General features: G+C 44.7%; 1 protein-coding gene across 1 annotated transcript in view; it reads right to left on the bottom strand.

Moving 5' to 3' along the window:
- Positions 1-729: 729 nt before the first annotated feature.
- MED12L (mediator complex subunit 12L) overlaps positions 730-19047 on the bottom strand; it is a gene marked incomplete at its 5' end in the record, with an annotated part of 156147 nt that continues 137829 nt past the window's right edge. The window contains 7 exons of the mRNA XM_082003498.1: positions 730-1773; positions 2223-2304; positions 6781-6849; positions 7722-7878; positions 9808-10028; positions 10666-10755; positions 17691-17908. Of these exons, the coding sequence (XP_081859624.1) occupies positions 1721-1773; positions 2223-2304; positions 6781-6849; positions 7722-7878; positions 9808-10028; positions 10666-10755; positions 17691-17908 (890 nt within the window). The 3' untranslated portion in view covers positions 730-1720. The remainder of the gene's footprint in view (positions 1774-2222; positions 2305-6780; positions 6850-7721; positions 7879-9807; positions 10029-10665; positions 10756-17690; positions 17909-19047) is intronic.

Below are 19047 nucleotides of genomic sequence, written 5' to 3' on the forward strand. Positions count from 1 at the left end.
GGGGAATTTTAAATTTTGTTAAGACTATAACCTCAGCTTGGGTTCCTTTCGTGCTGGTTTGATCGTTTCCCGATGTCAACTACATAGAGTTTGCTGTGTGCTTGTTCCCTCCTTCCACAGTGTTGATGGAGCAGTAGCCACAAAACGGTTGGTTTACACAAATCTCACCGGTTTGTACCTGTAGTAGCTACTGTGAAGAACAGTAAATCTCCTTACAAAAGGGAAATAATTTTTACATGAGTAAAACTTATCTGAGTCTTGTAAAAGCCAGTCAACATCTACTTTTCCTACAGACTTCCGTGTAGCGAGTATTTCTTCATTAGCGGGCTGTGCTGCCTCCCACAGCCTTCTGAAGCTTGCACAGCGCAGTCTTCCCCCTCCCCACAGAACACCTGACTATGACACCAGCTGTAAACCCTTTGTATAGTAAATGAAGCAAACTGAGTTAATACAAAACAGGGGAAAAAATATTCCTATGTGTACTTTAAATGCCCTGCAAGTTCCACTTCCAAAATGAATGCATTTAAAAAAAAAAGTCATATAGACTAACTCCTAAATCACATAAAATAGTAATACATTTATTGTGTTTTTTTCAACTCTAATATGAGCAAAATTAGGAGATATTTGTAGAGGTTTGATAATAACCTGTTTGTCGTAATTTTAATTTAAAATTTACTTGCGTTTTTGTACTCGGTTGATAATACAACATCACTGAAATTCACCCAGCAATCAAGACTCAAACCTGGGATTTTAAATACCTACCACACAACATTGGCAGCAGACGCAGGCAGCAGGAGTAACTCATTTAGGGCGACTTTGGTGGCTTTTCCACCCTCACTTCATGAAAGCTGACACGAGATTTTTGTTACTGGAGGCATCAAGCGAGACACGGAGATTCGTCTCCGGCGCAGCTTCGCCGGGACGTGGAGCTTTCCCTGCGCGAGAGGAGGAAAACCCGGTTTGACTGCTCGATCCTTGTTACTACGTCGTGCACTCCTTCCGAACTGATCACCGGTGAACTTTATATTGAAGAGACCAAATACGAAACACTGCTAATTCTAGTAGGTTTATTAATGTTACATTGTGGCTTTTAATATAAACTTTAAGAAGTTCTAATACAAGCAATAAACCCACTTCAGCACCTTCTTACCACAATGAGAGCAAGAGAAAATTGGTACTTTAAACAAAGAACTTTATAAAGTGCATATGAAAATTACAGTCAAATAAACACAATTTGAATTGATGCTTGTTCTACCAACAAAGAAAGAGGTGAACATTTTAATAAACAAATTAACTTTTATGCCATAATCGGAAGTGCCTTTCAGTTCAGCAGTTTGGTCCAGTGCAGTTCTTAAAAAAAAAAAACAAAAAACAAACAAAAAGCCAAAAAAGTGTTTCCCACAAATAAGTAAATCCAGCATTCTTTGTCCTCTTTAGTTGTAACAGGACCTAATAAGCACCAAATTCATAAAATCTGCAATAACGTTCAGATAGGCCCACAAGTCCATACATTTAAATCTAGTTAAACGCAAAAAAATCCCCAAACCCAAAAACCCCACCTGGTTACATATTCACATCAACTGCAGCACAAAAAATAATTATTGAAATAATAAGAGAAGAAAACTAAAGTTTGTTTTTCTAGCAATAACTAGTGCATTGAATTTTGAATGTTCTGTTCCTCAGTGCAAACGTAACACGACGTCTCCCTTCCGTCTCCCGTTCAGAAGTGTGAAGGATGCCCGTACTGGTTCACTCCTTGTTGTGGCTGGTTACCTGGTTGATAAAGCAAAGGGAAGTGTTTGTGCCTCATGACTGCACTCTACAGAAATACAGAAAAATACCTGTGTTTCATGCAGCAGTAGCAAACGGTCGATACATTCCCTTAAATACCTATCTAACGCACGCCAAGAGGCGCCAGTACCCTCGGGGACTTTGCCTGCGGTAGGACTATAGAAGTGAAGGGAGAAAACAGGCAGCAAACTGTGACTGGGGCACCAGCCCGTGACTCGGGCTTCTCGGGAGACCAACAGAAATCTGTGGGGTGCACTAGCACCAGAATTTTGGTATTGCATCACTACCGGGATGGGTAACGAGCTGTTCGTAGGTAAATTACTCACATGTATATATGGCAGCATTTAAATAGGCAGAACACCTCCAGAAAGATAATTCCATATTCAAATATACATGTATATTTACGTACACCTATGCACACGCACACTTACTAGAGAGCTGCTTCTGGAGCTGCCTGACCAGCGCCGCCGTCTGTTGTTGCTGCTGTGTCTGTTGTAAGCCTTGCCTCGGAAACTGCAAAAGAAACATGAAAGATGAAAGAAAGAGGCACAGCGCAAGTGCCACGTCAGGTAACTGCAGAAGCGTTCCGCTGCTGCTGCCCCGTCGACTGCTGACAGCGCAGCTGGAGGAGGACAGCAGAAGGCAGGCGTGCCTCCGCAGCACGTCCTGACCGGACGTCAACAGCACAGTAAGGACACACGGAGCACGCTTCTAACTTACAGAACATTTGTTCTCTTTATTCCCTGAAATCTCACACATCTCCAGTTGTGGGGACCGAGGGAGACGGAGGACAAGGGACAGAGTCAGTCTCTGTCTTCCCCACCTCTGGAGAGGGGAGCATTCATCCTGCAAGTCACCCTAAGCAGCCTGACTGCATTGTTCAAAGACAAGGCAAATCAAAACTGCAAATCAGAATTAACAGCTGTTTGAGCATTTTAAAACACTTACATGTGGTTGAAAGCATAATAGTCAAAAGAAGCTTCTCAAAAAAGTTCTTTTTCCAGGGCAGTGGCACTTCAGATAAAAACCAGCACAACGCACGCGTTGCTCATCGCGCTGCACGCCTGCTGCAGGGTCGTAGCTGCACACTCCGTTCTTGGCGCCAGCGGAACAGGAGACAGATCAGTGCCCAGCCAGCTGGGCCAGCTCCTCCCCTCAGCAAAATGGTCATCCTTCTGATCCCTACCCTAAGCCCACGGGGATCGAGACAAGGCCCTTCCAGTCCATGGCATTAAGCACGATGGGATTAGACACAAAAAGCTTCCAAAGAAATCTGCTGTTAGTGAATTACATCGTGACTTCAATCGCTGTGAAAGTACCCTGGGTGCAAATGCACTGACTTTCACAAATTTGCACCCATTTATACTTGCATCAAAGCAGAATTTAGTCTTTAATTGGCCTGACAGCATGCATTATTCCCTACCTATCTGACCCATGAAGTCTATTTTTCAGGTAAGGGTGGGTAGGAGAACAAGCACTGCTTTGCTTTCCACGCTTCTGGCTGTCATTCAGAAGAAAATAATTCTCTGTTAACAACTTTTATTGATCATCTACCTGTATGTCCGAGTACTGAATATATTGCACACCACACTGCCGACTTAACGACAGACAGACCCGACAGCGCCTGTGTGCGTCCTGTTGGGACGGATACCCCAGCGCCCAAGCTCTGCGTATACAAGAAGCATTTTGTCCCTTGGAAAATGGGCCACCCGAATGAAAGAAAAACGTCTGTGCACCAGCTACCCCAGACTCCCGAGGACAGGGAGATGACGGTGCAACTCCCTCATACTTAGCTACTCCTGGGAGGGAAATCGTGACGAATGAGGTACTGCTATGCTAGCAAGCACAAACCAAAGCAGGCCGTCACCATTTACTGTCTGTCTGATCCTCAGGGCCTCTAAGCTCTCCAGATCTGTCTCCTAAGTCCTGGAGTTTTCTGTCTCGTTAGATTTGGTGAAAATGCATGTGCCTCTAATTAAGTGCTTTTTTGTGCTTCTGCACAAGGATACACAATACACCTGACCAGTTTGAAAACCTGTGAATAAAAATGGAGTTATTCAATACTCTAATAATATCATATGCGTTACAGAAAACGCCCATGCTTTGTTTCAGTGAAACCTTCTGCTTACTGAAGAGAGTTTCAGTGTTTTACAAGACTTCAGCATCTTTTCCCTTTCTGAAACCAAATCCTTCACGTAAAATACATTGTGTAATCTTCTGGCTAACAGTCCGTAGTAAATGCTGAGGTTAGCCAAAAGCATTAACCACACCAGGGTTTCTTGGGGACATGAAACCAACACACAGAAAGCTTTCTGCTGTGCTAAGTGCGGAAGAGGAGCCTGCAGCCTGGCAGGTGCTCTGCCTCTCTGACAGTCCTTCACATGCAGTTTGTTCAGGATATAAACACTATTAAGAAAAACTCAAAAATGGATGAAAATTATCTTTCAATAGTTATCAGATAAACACTTTTCATTTATCCTTACTCTTGCACTTACAAGCCATCTCCAAGTTTCTCTATAAGATCACATTGATTAATGCTTTTAAACTCTGAAGCTGGCAATTTCAGCATTACTGTATTTTGTCCACTTTTCTATGGCAAACTTTTTCTAGTTATGGAATAGATCATAGAATGATTTATGTTGGAAAAGACCTTTAAGATCATCAAGTCCAACCATTAACCTAACACTGCCAAGTCCACCACTAAACCATGTCCCTAAGCACCACGTCTACGTGTCTTTCAAATACCCCAGGGACGGTACACTTCCCCGGGCAGCCCGTTCCAGTGCTTGACAACCCTTTCGGTGAAGAAATGTTTCCTAATATCTAATCTAAACCTCCCTTGGCACAACTTGAGGCCATTTCCTCTCGTCCTATCGCTGGTTTCTTGGGAGAAGAGACCAATCCCCACCTCACCACAACCCCCTTTCAGGCAGTTGTAGAGAGCGATGAGGGCTCCCCTCAGCCTCCTCTTCTCCAGACTGAACACCCTCAGTTCCCTCAGCCGCTCCTCATCAGACTTGTGCTCCACACCCCTCCCCCAGCTCCGCTGCCCTTCTCTGGACACGCTCCAGCACCTCAACGTCCTTCTTGTAGTGAGGGGCCCAACACTGAACATGGTACTCGAGGTGTGAAAAAACTGCCCAAATACAGGAAACAAGCATAATGACATTGTAAATTCAGTGGACATATCCATAAAAATTACTTGGTAGTGACAATGATTTGGTAAAATAATACCTTAAGCTATAGAAGGCTATAATTCAACATAAAGGAATGTCTCAAAAACATAGTTGTCTTCATGCAGCTCTGTTTTACCACTAATGATTTAATTTAAAAGGATCCTCAAACAATAAACCCCATTTTCCCCTGAGCATGTTAGCAGCACAACGTAAAAATCAAAGGCCTGAAGTCACTAACAGTCACCTGTGACAAGACTTAAGGCACAGACTGGAGTTTGGTAGCGGTGGAGCTGCCTGCAGCTGCAGCCAACACCAGAGGGAGCGGAGGGAGCGCGGGTGCTCTCACCCACGTAGCACAAGCACGCAAGGTGGAGAAATGCCAACCATCAGCACCTTACCTCTCCGAGTGAACGCCTTCCTTAGTGTCACAGCAAAAACTAGTTCCACAAGTAGCCTCAATCGTATACGTTATCCTGCTTTCACTTCAAAATATTACAAAGAAAAATCCACCAATGCATCAGCAGCAGCTACAGATTTCTCATCAAGTTTTTAAAGTTAGCAAGGGTTATTCATTATTGTTATGATACATTAATTAGGATAACACTCATAAAAACATGTAGCACAGCAAGCATAAACAGGAAAAATTCATTCCTGCAGCAGTAAGGTATTAATTTACCTTAGCTTGCTGCTGTGGGACTACTAAATGGCATCTTTAGACCCCCCAGAAAAAAAGATCCCTGACTTTCAGTGGGGTTTACAGCACTTGGTTTTGCATCAGATTTTCAAAGCAGTCATTTATTTATGCTGCACTAGGAGTAAGACTGAGGATGACTTTAAAGCGCCTCATTTTTTTGCCCTTTGAATACACATAAAGAGATTTAAGGCAGTTAGTCTGGGCAGTCTTATTTTACTGGTGGTGGATACGAGATGTACAGAACCAGAAAAGCATTGGTACCCATTTTGTAACTACATCCCCAAGTAATTCTCAAAAAAACTGCTACGAGTGGTTATTTGTATTGTTTGGTATACTGCTCATTAGTTTTACGTCAATACTGCTAAGTGTAATTTCAAAAAGATAGGCTGAAATGAAGCATTTGAACTTTTCCTACACACACACACACAAATCGTTTTTCAGCCAAAACGACGTCATCGCTGGCACAACTTTGGTATCAGTTTTGACTGAATTGGTGAACGAACCATGGAATCGCAGGAGGCAGTGCATACTCCAGTCCTAGAAGGAGCATCTGTGAACCCCAAACTCAAGCACGCCGCTGCAGAGGTGCGGGGGCTGCGCAGGGTGGTGCACGAGCCCCCCTTGCCAAGGCCTGCGCTCAGAGCGGCACTTGCCTCCCACGAGGGGCCGGCAGGCGAGGCCACCTCCAGGGACACCTCAGCGCACACATAACCCCCCTCCTGCCACATTTTGGCAAGACGGACACATTTACGCGGTCTCCTGTGGACAGACGCAATCCTCCTCCGCCCGCGGCCGGAGCCAGCCAGGAGCTACCCGGACGCACTAGCCGGCTGTCGAGCCCCAGCTAACACCCTCCGTTACCGCAGCTACAGCCTGCGGCCAGCTCAGGACGCGAGCAAAACGAGCCTGTGGCCACCGGCACCGGGCAGGCGCTCGTACGGCGTCCGGAGCGGTGGAGGTACGGCACGGCAGGCACCATGGAGTCAGCACGGGCAGGCAGACGGTGATGCGGGGAAGCTCACACGAACCCTCTCTCCAGGCTGCCGCGCTGCCCGTGTCCGCAAGTGACAAACCCACCCTCGCAGCTGCCCCGAACAGCCGGCAGCCGCCTCTGCTTACCAAAGGCTGCTGCGGTTGCACGGGCTGGAGACCAAGCGCCTGCTGCTGCCCCTGCTGCTGCCCCTGCAACTGAAAGAAGATGGGCATTGAAACACGTGACACGACACGCACGCTGCCTCAGGGAACGACTACGAGCCGCGCAAACGGCTTCTCATGGCGGATGTCCCGCACAGGATCCGGGCTCGCTCACAGCACTGGTTACTGAAGGCTCCGTTTGGGAGATAAGCCTCACGGCTCTCCACGTTCGCTGTCAGCCGCAGCAAGGCTGACAAGGAGCATTGTTAATAAGACAAAAAAATACTCAAAAGCTGGTATATTTAGTTTACTACAACGTCAGAATATTTAGATAAAACACATTATCATTTGACAAGAACTGGCAGAGATAGATATTGCATTAAAATGAAAATACGAAAATAATTCCAAACGTCAAAGGGCCATGGGAAGGATTTTTAATGTAATTTACGTCCCCTGTGCCAAGCCCTACATATTTAGCTGATAAACTGATACTTACCTCCAAATTAAAAATATATCATCAAATCAGAATATAGGAAATAGGTCAGACAGGAAGCAAGCCTTTCGATTTAATTCCAGTATACATTATAAAGCCAGACAAAACCACTGCTTTTGTCTCAACACATTCAGCTAGGCCACTCTCAAACTGACCTTCTCCAGAGATATTCTACAATCTTGAAAAATGGAAGTATTGAATTTTACATGTATGTCCAGAGCTCTCTTTTGGAAATCCCAAATGTAAACCATGGATTATTGCACTTGAGTAAAAGCAGTTTGGGTTTATAGCACCAGGCTCTGCTGCTTTAGACTTAAATACTTGCACTTGAAGTGCAAGCGAGTGCGTTAACGCCATCCCCTGATACAGTGATGTTCACACTCCCTTCCCGGACTGAAATATCGCTGGCCTCTGGTGCAGTGGAGCCCCTCACCTGGAAGAGTCTCTGCTGCCGCATCTGCTGCTGTCTCTGTCTCAGGGGCTCCGGAGGCAGCTGTACCGAGTTCAGGGCCAGATGAGGACCTGCGGTCGACGCACTGTCCAGTCCCCCTCCAACCAGTGAATTTGGCTGCACAGGCTGATGGCTCAATCTGACCCGGGAAAAAAAATAACAGATTATACTTCATTTATAGACAGAGCGCAAGTTAGTCTGAGAGTACTGAACTATAAGCTGTGACATTAGACTTCCACAGATGTAACAGATGTTATGTTTTACAGAAACAATATATTTCCAGATATGAATGCTTTGGAAAATACTCCATAATAGAAGCCGTACCATACTATTGCCCCGTAAGTGATGTAGGTAGTAACGCGTTCCTCTGAACAAGAACAGATCCAAGCATTCGATTCTTGCTTTATTAGTACTAAAACCTTCTCCCAACCAAAACATCTCATAGTTACATTACCATAGCTTTAAAACTGACTATAAAGACTTTTTACTTCCTAAAATACTGAAAAAACACACCAAGTAAGAAATACTCTCTTAGGTGTTATGGGAGCAATTAAGGTTGACAAAGCAGAAAGATATACATGGGGAAAACATGATAGCTAGCTCGTAATTTAGCTTAGCTGCTCTAAATTCAGTAAAGACAAGGCAATCCAGGTTAGCAGCTTTATTCCTAATACAGAGTGAGGCACTCTGTACGTTGGCTTACATGGCTGTCAATCAAATCAAGGCCAAACTTTTTGAAGACATGCAAACATACCCAAAATTGAGCACACTCTTAAGTATATCTTAAGATATCCAGGCTTGCAAGAATTTAAAAGAAGTTAAGGAACCAGTGATTATTGCAGAATATATGGTAACACTCACAATTCCAGAAACAATGATTTCTTTAAAAATAACAAAAATTGAGAGAGAATGGCATGGCTACATACATGACACTATCATATTCTGCTTACAACAAGCAATTGATGAACAAGTCATTTAAGTACACCTGAACTTCGTATCTAAAGGAGATTTTAGTTTTGGGATCAAATTAGAGCTGAAGCAGAGAAAGAAGAATATCTCCACTTGGTAAGAGAGCTCATCAGGGGTACTCCGGGATAAATTACATGGGATCAGTGAGACAGGACTGCAGCTCTGCTGACGGGCCAGACCCCCTTCTGATGACTGACATCTACGCACTCTGCTGTTTGAATGACTCTGCGACCCGCACGCGGGGAGAGCGCGGCGCTGCGCAGATACTCCACCACAGCCACAGCTGGACAGTGTGTACAGAAGCAGACCCTGCAAATCTTGACTGTTTTTTATCCTGCCACTCCCTCTTTAATTTAAGCCTGGTATTTTTGGGAATCACTCTACTGAACATGCCTATTTAAAGTGGAAACTAAAAGTGTCAAAATTTCTGAATCAATTAAGAGCAGAGTTGGACCATGTTAGACTGTTGGGAAAAAAGTCTGATTCAAGACTGTCGTTGGAAACTCCAGTTTTCCACTCTGCTTTGTAACACTCCCCTTTACAGATTTCTTTCCTGCTTCATCTGCCTCCTGTTTCATTACATTTCTTTACCAATGAATTTTTCCTGTTTCTTACAGGCACTGCAAGTCAGCTGTACTTCCAAAGTGAAGTCAATTTAGTCTATTCTGCCTTAAGCAAAATTCATTTGTCTATTGCTAGTTAAACTACCAAGTTAGTCTTGCGTTTTCTTGACTACAGACTCTTTGGCAAACCTGGAATATTTATTGTTTAATACCACACACGTGTTTGCATAATATGGATACCATACCTGTGTGTGTAGTGAAATAGGATCCAACAGCTGTCTTCAAATGAATTTTTATGTTCTACAAGCACATGGGACAACTAGGCTACAACATGAGCCAAAACCAACTTAAAATAAAAATTAAATGAGGGAAAAAACGGAGGAAAACTGAAGACGAAGGTGTATTTATTGCTAATTAGATCCACCGTTAACCTCATTTTGATTAACACACTTTACTTAAAACAAGCTTTCCATCTCTAAACAAAGTTGCCATTAAAACCCTGCAGCGTTACCAGCTATGGAAGGGCAGAAGCTCACCGCTGAGTGCCCGCCGGGGGCTGGACGTACGCAGCAGCCTGCTGTTGAACGTATCCGCCGGGCTGCTGCTGCATCTGCCGCAGCCTCTCCATCAGCGCGGGGCCGGCATGAGCGGCTGTGTACGCGCGGGGGCTGTAGCCGGGGGAGAGCACTACGCTCGCGGGCTGCTGCTGCGGCACAGGCACCGGAGTGCTGTACATCGTGTATCCGTGGGGCACACTCTGCACGGAGAGCAGACAGAGGAGTCACTTCACTGCGCCCGCATTTAAATTAGCTTAACTATAAAAGAAAGAGATGGCCTTTAGCAAACAGCCAAAGCCTGGACAACCGGAGGCAAGTCAGCGAGACGCAGCGCTGTACCCACGCGACCCGCGGGTCCCCCACACTGGTTGTACCCTGCTGCTGTTCGCGGGTTCAGGCAGCTGCAACGCGGTCACTCACAGCAGGACGGAACGTGCACCGTGCCACCCTTCCGAGAGGCACTGAGCAAGAGCGGGGCTCTGCTCCACAGCTCCACCTCTCTCTTTTCTTTGTTGCCCCCCGCCACCGCCAAATCCCAAGTACCAGAATGACCATGACAAAACAAAGAGTTACTGGTATCACTCTCTCACCAAAAATTGGCCAAATTTCATCCTTAACACTGAAGTATGCTTGCCTTTACCAGCAACGACGTTAGGAAAAAACGGAGAGTGACCACGTTAAGAACGTTTCCGAGTTACAACATGCAGAGACTGCAACCACCCTAGAAAGAGGCCTCACCGTTACCCTAGGCCACACGCACGAGGCACGTCCCACGCACAGGAAAGCTTTTGTTTAAAGGCATTTTTACGCAGATGCTCCGTGGGAGCAGTGCAGTACCTGTGCTTGCTGTAACCCTGCGTACTGTGGAAGCTGAGATGGGGGTCGAACTTGCGGAGTGAAAATAGCAGCTTGGTCCATCGGCTGGCCCTGAAAGACACATCACCCATCAGATACAGCCTCCACACCCCAAACAAGTCCAGTTCTGGACACAAGCCCCACCAAGTTGTGTCCTAGAGAGTCGTGGAGAGACTTGACAATTTCCTTCAAGACAGCAGCACTGGTGCTCAGTGCTGAACTGCTGAGCTGGATTTACTCATAGGAAGATGGAAGAATTGACTTTTGTTTGCTTTCTGATGCTACTGTAACACTGCACAGTGAAGACAGAGCCATTTACTGAACAGAGGTCCTGCAGACACCCTTTAAAATGGGGCTTTGCAAAGGATTAGAAAAAAATATTCTAGCTGTCTTGAAGACAGTACATTACATTATACAGGAAGCTTAGAGTGAATTATAATCTCCAGTATAAATACACAGTTGATATCTTTCTCAGGCTACCTGATTACTAACCTTCCCCCAGATGAAGCAGGAAAAATGCTGATCAGCAAATTTTATGATGACATACAAAAACCCAGTATGATAAATGGGTAACGCAAGCATCTCCATCTCCCAACCAGTACAGCTTGGAAGCATACTCCGTATTTGCCATCGGCAGACAGCCTAGTTTGTTCATTTCAAATTGTCTCAATATTTATGCCCAATTAATGGCAAATCATTTAATGATTTCAAGTATAACTGCATCAGTATGTTTTGAAGCACCAGAAAAGAGGCAAAAATAAAATGTTAGACTTAATTTCGGGACCAAGAATGTAAAAAACTGGCAAATGAGAATTTGCCAAGGATACAATCAAGTCCGTGTATTTTCTGTGCGATTGTGATGCTGCACAGCTGCACTTCAGCATTTTGAAAAGCATTCTACTCAAGAAAGCTCAGTGGCAGACACAAGCTGGAAGAAGTGATGCTCCTTCCCTGGAGCTGCTCAGTTTACCACCAAAACAAAAAATCCAAGTCCTCCAACAAGGCCTTTGCCATTTTAATCAGGATATCCTTACAGAGATCTATGATAGTTTCAGGCTAAAAGTGCCTTTGATAACACACTGCAAATACCAACATTATAATCAGGGCTACCTGGTGGAAAAGAAAATCTCACATGGGATAAAATACTGAAACCATGGGAAGACTCCTTCTCTATCTGCTCCCATCCCTTTAGTGGTAACTGTACCAAACATTAACAAGTCTGTCAGCACAACCAGCAGTCCTGCAGTTCAGCTGTTATTTGGGATTTTGTGTAAAAAATACGTGCATCCTCATCGAGGAGACCTGAGAAACAAGCAGAGCTTCCTACTGTGAACGGGAATCGCTCAGGGAAGCAGTACGGCAGAGAACGGCAGAGAGAAAGCGTTCCAGCTTCCACCAATCCAGCCCCCAGAGACGTGAACCACTGTGACCGGGGCTGGATTAACCGCCCGGTGCTTTGGGCAGAGATCCGACCGAAGAGGTCAAGGACAAGATGCAAAACCAGGGGCAAAGCTACCTACAGGGTGCCACAGGGTTGCCACACACTCATTTTTCATACCTTCCTTTCTTTTGAAAAGAAACAAACAAAAGACCTGACCTAGCTGGGCTCTGTGCCAGCCTCTGGGACCCCCGCTAAGGTGACAAGACAGCAGGGACCTTTGATACAACAAGCTACACTAAGGAGGCAGAAGCTACGCTAAGGATTTGTTTTAAAAACAAACCAGTATCTCACGGAAAATTATGAAAAGCAAATTAGGGAGTACAGGAGGTGTGAAGAGAGTAACATCTATCAGTCCTGACAAAAGTTCAGACAAAATTAAATTTATCTGGAAAAACATCTGCAAAATCAGACAGGGAGCTCTCAAAACAACAACCTGAGAGATGAGAAACTGAAACGCCGAACGGAGCATACATCTTTTAGAGAGAATGCACATAAAACAGATGTCAGCCAAGTACAGGGGAAGGTACTCAAGTACTTGAGATTTTAAACAGAGGCAAAAGAAGAAAAACAAAAAAGAACAACAACTTCTCTGAGCAAATTGCTTCTGAAACTTTTTCATAAGATGCCAACCACAGGATAGATAAGGATGTAACTTGAAGTCACCCAAAGGTGAAATCTGGTAAAACCATGACTGATTTCTAGAAAAACTGGCACCTTAAGCTATTCCCCGCAGCAATACAAACCACCTTGTGGGTTCTGCGGAAGCGGGCCTGCAGAGCGGTGCTCCGTGTGCTATCCTTTGGTTCCTCTCAGTGACAGCTAACCTGGTGTGCCCAAGAGCAAAATTTGTCCAGTCATGCCCATGCAGTGTAAACAGCGTCCCTCCAAAGTCAGTGCAAGTTGTATCAATGGAAATTGGATTAGGCTCTAATTCTGTAAGAAAATACTAAACAAGCAGCCGCGTGATCCCAGCAACACACGGGGGGCAGAAAGCCACGAGCGAGTTTTGTCCACCGACCTTCTCCCCGCCATTCAAAGCGCACGCAAAGCAGCGGAGCTGGCCGGGTGCAAGCCCCAAAAGCAGCGCACCCGCAGGCACCACTGCCCAGGCCAGGCAAGCACCACACGCGAAACCCCGTGTGAAACGGAAGCGAAGGCTGTTCGCTAGGTAGGGGACCGATCAACTCATTCCACGGCAGCACACGGCCACCGAGCAAGCTCCCGCGTTGCGAGAGCGAGCTCTGCGTTCCTGAGCAGCAGCAGATGTTGCTGAATTCAAAGGGACTCCTCCCTCCAGGCATAGGTCAGTAAAGAGTTAACTAAACATGCAAGCCAACTGCTGCAAGCCAGACTGTGCATGCACGTCAAACAAAAAGGAGACAAAAAAAGGGAGAAAAAACCCGAACACGTTTGTTTAATGCTGATGCAATGTTACAGTAATAAGCACTGTTCTCTTTGTTCTACCCACACCTGAAATTGAAGCAAAACTCCCTGCTTTTTCCTGTTCAGGTACGCGTCCATAGTGTATTTGGGAGGAATTTTCTTTTCTAGGTGGTGCTGGGGCTGGCGAAGGTGCCTGCAGCAGTCATGGCACTGTAGGCTGATTTTAACCAAGTCTGATCAAATCTTACTTCGAAAGTAGGCAGTGAAACACTAATGCTTATTTAGATAAGAAGATGATGATAGATTTGAGAGACCTCACTGTATACTTGCTGCGTATCTAGGTGTGCCTAATTAACGGCAAATATGTTGATCTATACCCTGTTCTGACATGCCACCAGTAATAACAGGAATGATTGCACGTCTATAAAATATGGACAACAGCGTAAGCAGCAAGGCCTTTTTAAAAACAGTTTGCTTTGTCTTTGCAATTAGTGCTTTTAACAATGTTGCAGTTTCCCTAAGTCAGCACAAAAGTCCTGCAAACTAACTCTGAAAAAGCTTTTCTAAAGATCTGGGAAGCTTTCCAACGCAGATATTAAGGATAAAACTTCATGTCATCACTGTTTTTCCCCAGAAACAACTGAATTCTATGAAACTTAATAATTCAACAGGTTAAGTGTTAGGTGTTACTTGTTTTGGAAGCAATTCTAATAACTGCAGATGCTGCCCTAGCTCAGGAAGAGACCATCAGGCAGTATACTGTCGTGCTCAGGTGGGACAAGAAGTATTTCGGAAGCTAGCGCTCACGCGGGGCCAGGGCAGCGGACCCTCACCGCCCGAGCCGAGCGGCACGACTGCGTCCCACCGCAGCGGGAACAGGCCCGCGCCAGCAACGGCTCCACGTACCGCTTGGGCAGCGCCGGCGGCACGCGCTGGCCGAAAAGGACGTGCGGCCCACCCCTTGCTGCTCATCTGACGCGGCGGGCACCGCCGCCCCACCCGCCACAGCGGCCGGCAGCGCGGAGGAGCAGAGCCGGCCGCCAGCCGGGAGACGAGGGCAGAAGGGAACAGCCAGCCGTGCTCAGGCGGACACGGCCTCGGACATGCCTTGCAGCTACTCTGATCTTTCACAGCGAGAAACACGACAGAAAAGGAAAAAAACTGATCAGTGATGCAGTTATTGGGAATATTGGTATGAAAAAAAAATTCTATGAGTGCAAGTGTATTCACAGCCTTCCCACATGCAGTCACTGCGCTACTTAGGTGAAAAGAGTGCCAAAGCGTATCATTCTCATCAAAAGCAACGTGTGCAGCCTGTCTGTTGAAAGAAATGCATGTTTGTGCAAAAGAAAAAAATAAAGAGAAGGTCACGGTCTCAGAGCGGTTACCATTATGTTGTCAAAGCCATCCTGAAGGGACACAGCAGCGCTACAGACATCCTAAAGGAAAAGGACAGGCGAGAAAATAGCAAATAATACAAAGAAAATACACGATTAGGCTTGGATTGTTAATGGAGCAGTACAGCACCTTTACAGAGCTCACCTGTATGTACTCAAAGAATGCTGGTCTTTAGGAACACTAACAAGGTCCTTTCAGGTGGTTTTTATGCTAATGAACCTCAATAGTTTCATGAAATTTATGAACAGAAACTCTAAATGTGGAAAGGACTCCTTAACATCCACAGAAGCCTATTAATTCTATACATAATACTCTCTTTTTTTTTAACAAGTCATAGTTCTTAAAGACCTTGCACCATAGCTATTCGCTTTCAAGAGCACAGCATGTACGGCACAGCACTGAAGAGCGGAGTCCTTCTGGACTGATTTACAGAACTGTCCACACCAGTGCCAGTGATTTCAAGCTGAGTAGGTAATTTCATTCTGCAGTTGCAGAAGCATAAAAACCAAAGAAGAAACCTTCCTTTTTTAAGCTCTACCTAACAACATACACCGCATAGTAGCAATGCTTACAAATCACCTTTTTCCTATAGTTTCAAATGCTACCTTCAGGCTGGTACATTGCCATAGCATTTCCTACTAAAATCCAATCCTAAATCCAAGACCGCAAGAAGAACTACCGCAAGTTCCCCAGGGACACGTTTCTGAACTGGAGCACCGCGCAGGCAGGCATCAGGCATCCCACCGGGGCACCTGGGCAGCCTCGGAGGGCTTCCTCTGGTGCCAGCACGTGCCTAGAGGAGGAGGGAAGCAAACAGGGCGGCCTGGTGAATCGTTCATTCATTGCATTACGGTGAAAGTTTTCAAGGATCAGGCTGAATGAATCTTTCCAAACATCCAGTAAGGCAAAATATTAGAACCAGACAGAAAACAACGCGTCCACGTGTGGCACTCCCCAGCACCGCAAAGGACCTGGCTGAGCATGCCACTGTGTGGAAGTAGGTGGGAAACAAAGGCTGGGTTTGGATAGCTCTGGTTTGACTTGGTTTACATCAGTTTAACTTATACTGACTTACTGCTGAAATAAAAACATGGCTGATACGGAACCGTTGACTGATGAACGTCCAGCACACGTCGTACGTTAGCTGAAATACGCATCTGAACCTACCCTGTCGAATTTTAGTGCAACTTCTACATTGCAAAAGTTTGATCCAAATGTTATGAAAGAGTTCACCACAGACACCTTATTAATCTTATTTAGGCATGGATTCATGCCTTCATGATAAGTTTGTTCTCCTTACTGACAACCTGTCTATGCAGCACTTCGGAGCAGAAGTTAACCGTTGTTCTTAACACCTCAGATACCGTCCTTGTTTGAAACCAAAGGGCAAATGCAACGTCTTTTGTCCTCTAAATGTGACAGTGTTAAACAACAGCATTACTTCAATGTAAGAATAATGTGTTATTTTAGATCTTCAATTATTACTTTCTGATCCACCTAGCCATAAGTAGTGATCACCATTTGCTTACTCAAGGCTCATATTTAAGCCTGTATTCTACCATAGTAATTGAAAGTCTGTTGGACTAACACTAAAATAGTGAGATATTGCCTAATGTGAGAAATACTATAGGGTTTCTATTAAACAGGAAGCGATGGCTCGCTGTAGAGCCCAATTCCCTAACATTTAGGGTGCCTAATCCTTAGTACCTCGTAGTGCCTACAGGACACCAATGAGGGATCAAACATCCACTGATATTATAAAATATACATCCAGAGTTTTTGGGGGCTGCTTTTTTTTTTTTTTTTAAGGTAGAAGACAGCACACATACAGGGAAACCGTAGTTTCACAATTATGAACTGACCCATATAGAACTATTGTAGCCCATGAGCAATTTAAGCACTATAGAAGACTTTGCATGCATCATAGCAGAGAGGCTCAAAGAGGCATAAGAAGGATAATGAGGGAGCTATAACAAAATAGAGACAGTGTGGGAGAAATTATGAGGATACTTGCTGAAAATTTTGACTATTTTGAGCAAAGAGGGCACATCAGAGTTTGAAGGCAAGACAGCATAAAGGCAATGTTAATACACACTGCAATGAGGGTAAGAATGGTTATGGAAGGACTTAAAAATAAAGGTGAGAAGTTATTGGTTTTACCACCAACTACTGTACACATATTGCTGGTTATCTGGGATCCAAAAACCAACTTTCTGTTCTTACACCATCAATTCAAAAGCAGCCTGTCTGTAGCCATATTCTGAAAACTAGCTCAGGCTCCGAAGGGTGTTGCACAACAGCCATGTGTGGTTTGGCACACAGCAGCTGGACTCTGCAAAAAAGTTAGAAGAAGAAATACCAGCTATTTCCAGAGAACATGGGCATCTGTGTGCACACGTGTATGGAAATGGCTCCTGCTGGACTTCCTGGATTTTTAATTGTGAAGAGCACTGCTGTGCCTCTGCTGCTTATTTGTAGTTTGATGGTACACAGAACCATGCAATTCCAGTAGGAAAGCCTCTGCGATACAACAGGGAACAAGAATATCATCAAGTAGCAGATGCAAAACCTGATTTTGTGATACACAGGAAAAATAGAAGGGGCTAAGAGACTGAAGGGCAAATGAAGTTTAAAAGCAGATGGCCCTGGTTAAGCAATATTTAGGGAATTATTGCAATTGTAAGTATCAGCTGGGTCTCCACTCCGTAAGCCTACGCAGGGCAAGCAGCCCCAATGGAAGGCAAAACCACTGTGTTGCTCTTCAGATCTGGGGGTTTGGACAAACCTGTTGGAGAGACCGTGACTGTGCTTGCTGCCTGAGGAGCCGCTGTTGCTGCTGCTCTTGCTGCAGGAGTTTCATCTGGAGCAACTGCTGCTGAGGCGTGATTGCATGGATCGAGGGGGGCTGCATCACGGTGCCAGAGCGCCGCTGCAGCATGTTCGACAGGGCTTGCTTCGTATTAGTCGGAACAAAGGAGCCTGTCGGATCCAGCCTGGAACCACCTAAAAACCACCCAAAACACAAGTGTGTTCTCTGCCTTCCACAGGAGCGTTGCTGGTACAGATCACTCCTAATTCATCAGCTCCTATTTGGTTAGCTCTGCAACAACAATGCTAAAGTTATCTCTGTAAAGGCAGACAGTGAACTGGATTAAACCAGATTACTGGCCTGAAAAATTAAATGGGCAAAATAACTTTGAACACCACCACTTGTAAATGAGAACAAAAAGTAAAAAGGCTATGGGCTGTTGCATGTTCTGTATCACATAAAAGGCTTGACTACTACTGATGAACAAAAGTTGCATGTCAGATCAAAAGCATGATATGAACAGCTTATTATGTCAAGCCAATTTTATAATGAGATGGCAGTAATTTATGCACTCTATGCTCTTTGATCAAATCATGTATCTATATGTCAGACTTATGAAGGTAATCTTATACATCTGTTTTTAAAATCAGCATTTCTTTAAACTTTTTAGCCACTGTCTGGTATATTCTGAAGACTTTTACACACTTAAAATTCAGGTCTAGTTGTATTTGGAGCTTCAGAAAAAAATATTTAGCATGTATAACTGGAACCAAACTTCTAAACTTCTCCTGCATAATATCCAAGGAGGACACAATCGTACTTCTCTAAACATCATAAACTGCTGCCCCCTAGAGCGAGTAAAATAGCTGTGTTAAACTGTGTCCACATTAACTGCAAGAAACAAAACAATCCTACACAAAATTATGCACGTATCACAAATGCTGAAAAAAAGTGAGCCCATGGATTTATTTATTCCATCTAGCAGATGTTAAATTAGCCACCGTGGTTCTTGTTATGAATCACAGAAGAAATAACCCGAAGGTCATTTGTTCCTTTTAATCATCCCTCTCTTATTTAACTCCCCATTGAACTTCTACCAGCTTTCTCATACTATCACCACAAATCCTAGAGTAGGTAATTTTTGCTTATCTACCAAAAAGGTTTAATAGCTTAATAGAGACAGACCTACAACTGATAATAGAAAGCCCTTCAAAGAAAAGGCTAACTAAAGGAATAAAATAAATGGCATCGGCAGACACAACGTGCTTCGGAGAAAGCTAGAAACAAAACGCCATTATAAGTAGTCAATTTTTATCATGCATCAAATAATAAA

The sequence above is a fragment of the Phaethon aethereus genome (assembly GCF_964289735.1).
Source record: "Phaethon aethereus genome assembly, chromosome: 9".
NCBI lineage: Eukaryota > Metazoa > Chordata > Aves > Phaethontiformes > Phaethontidae > Phaethon > Phaethon aethereus.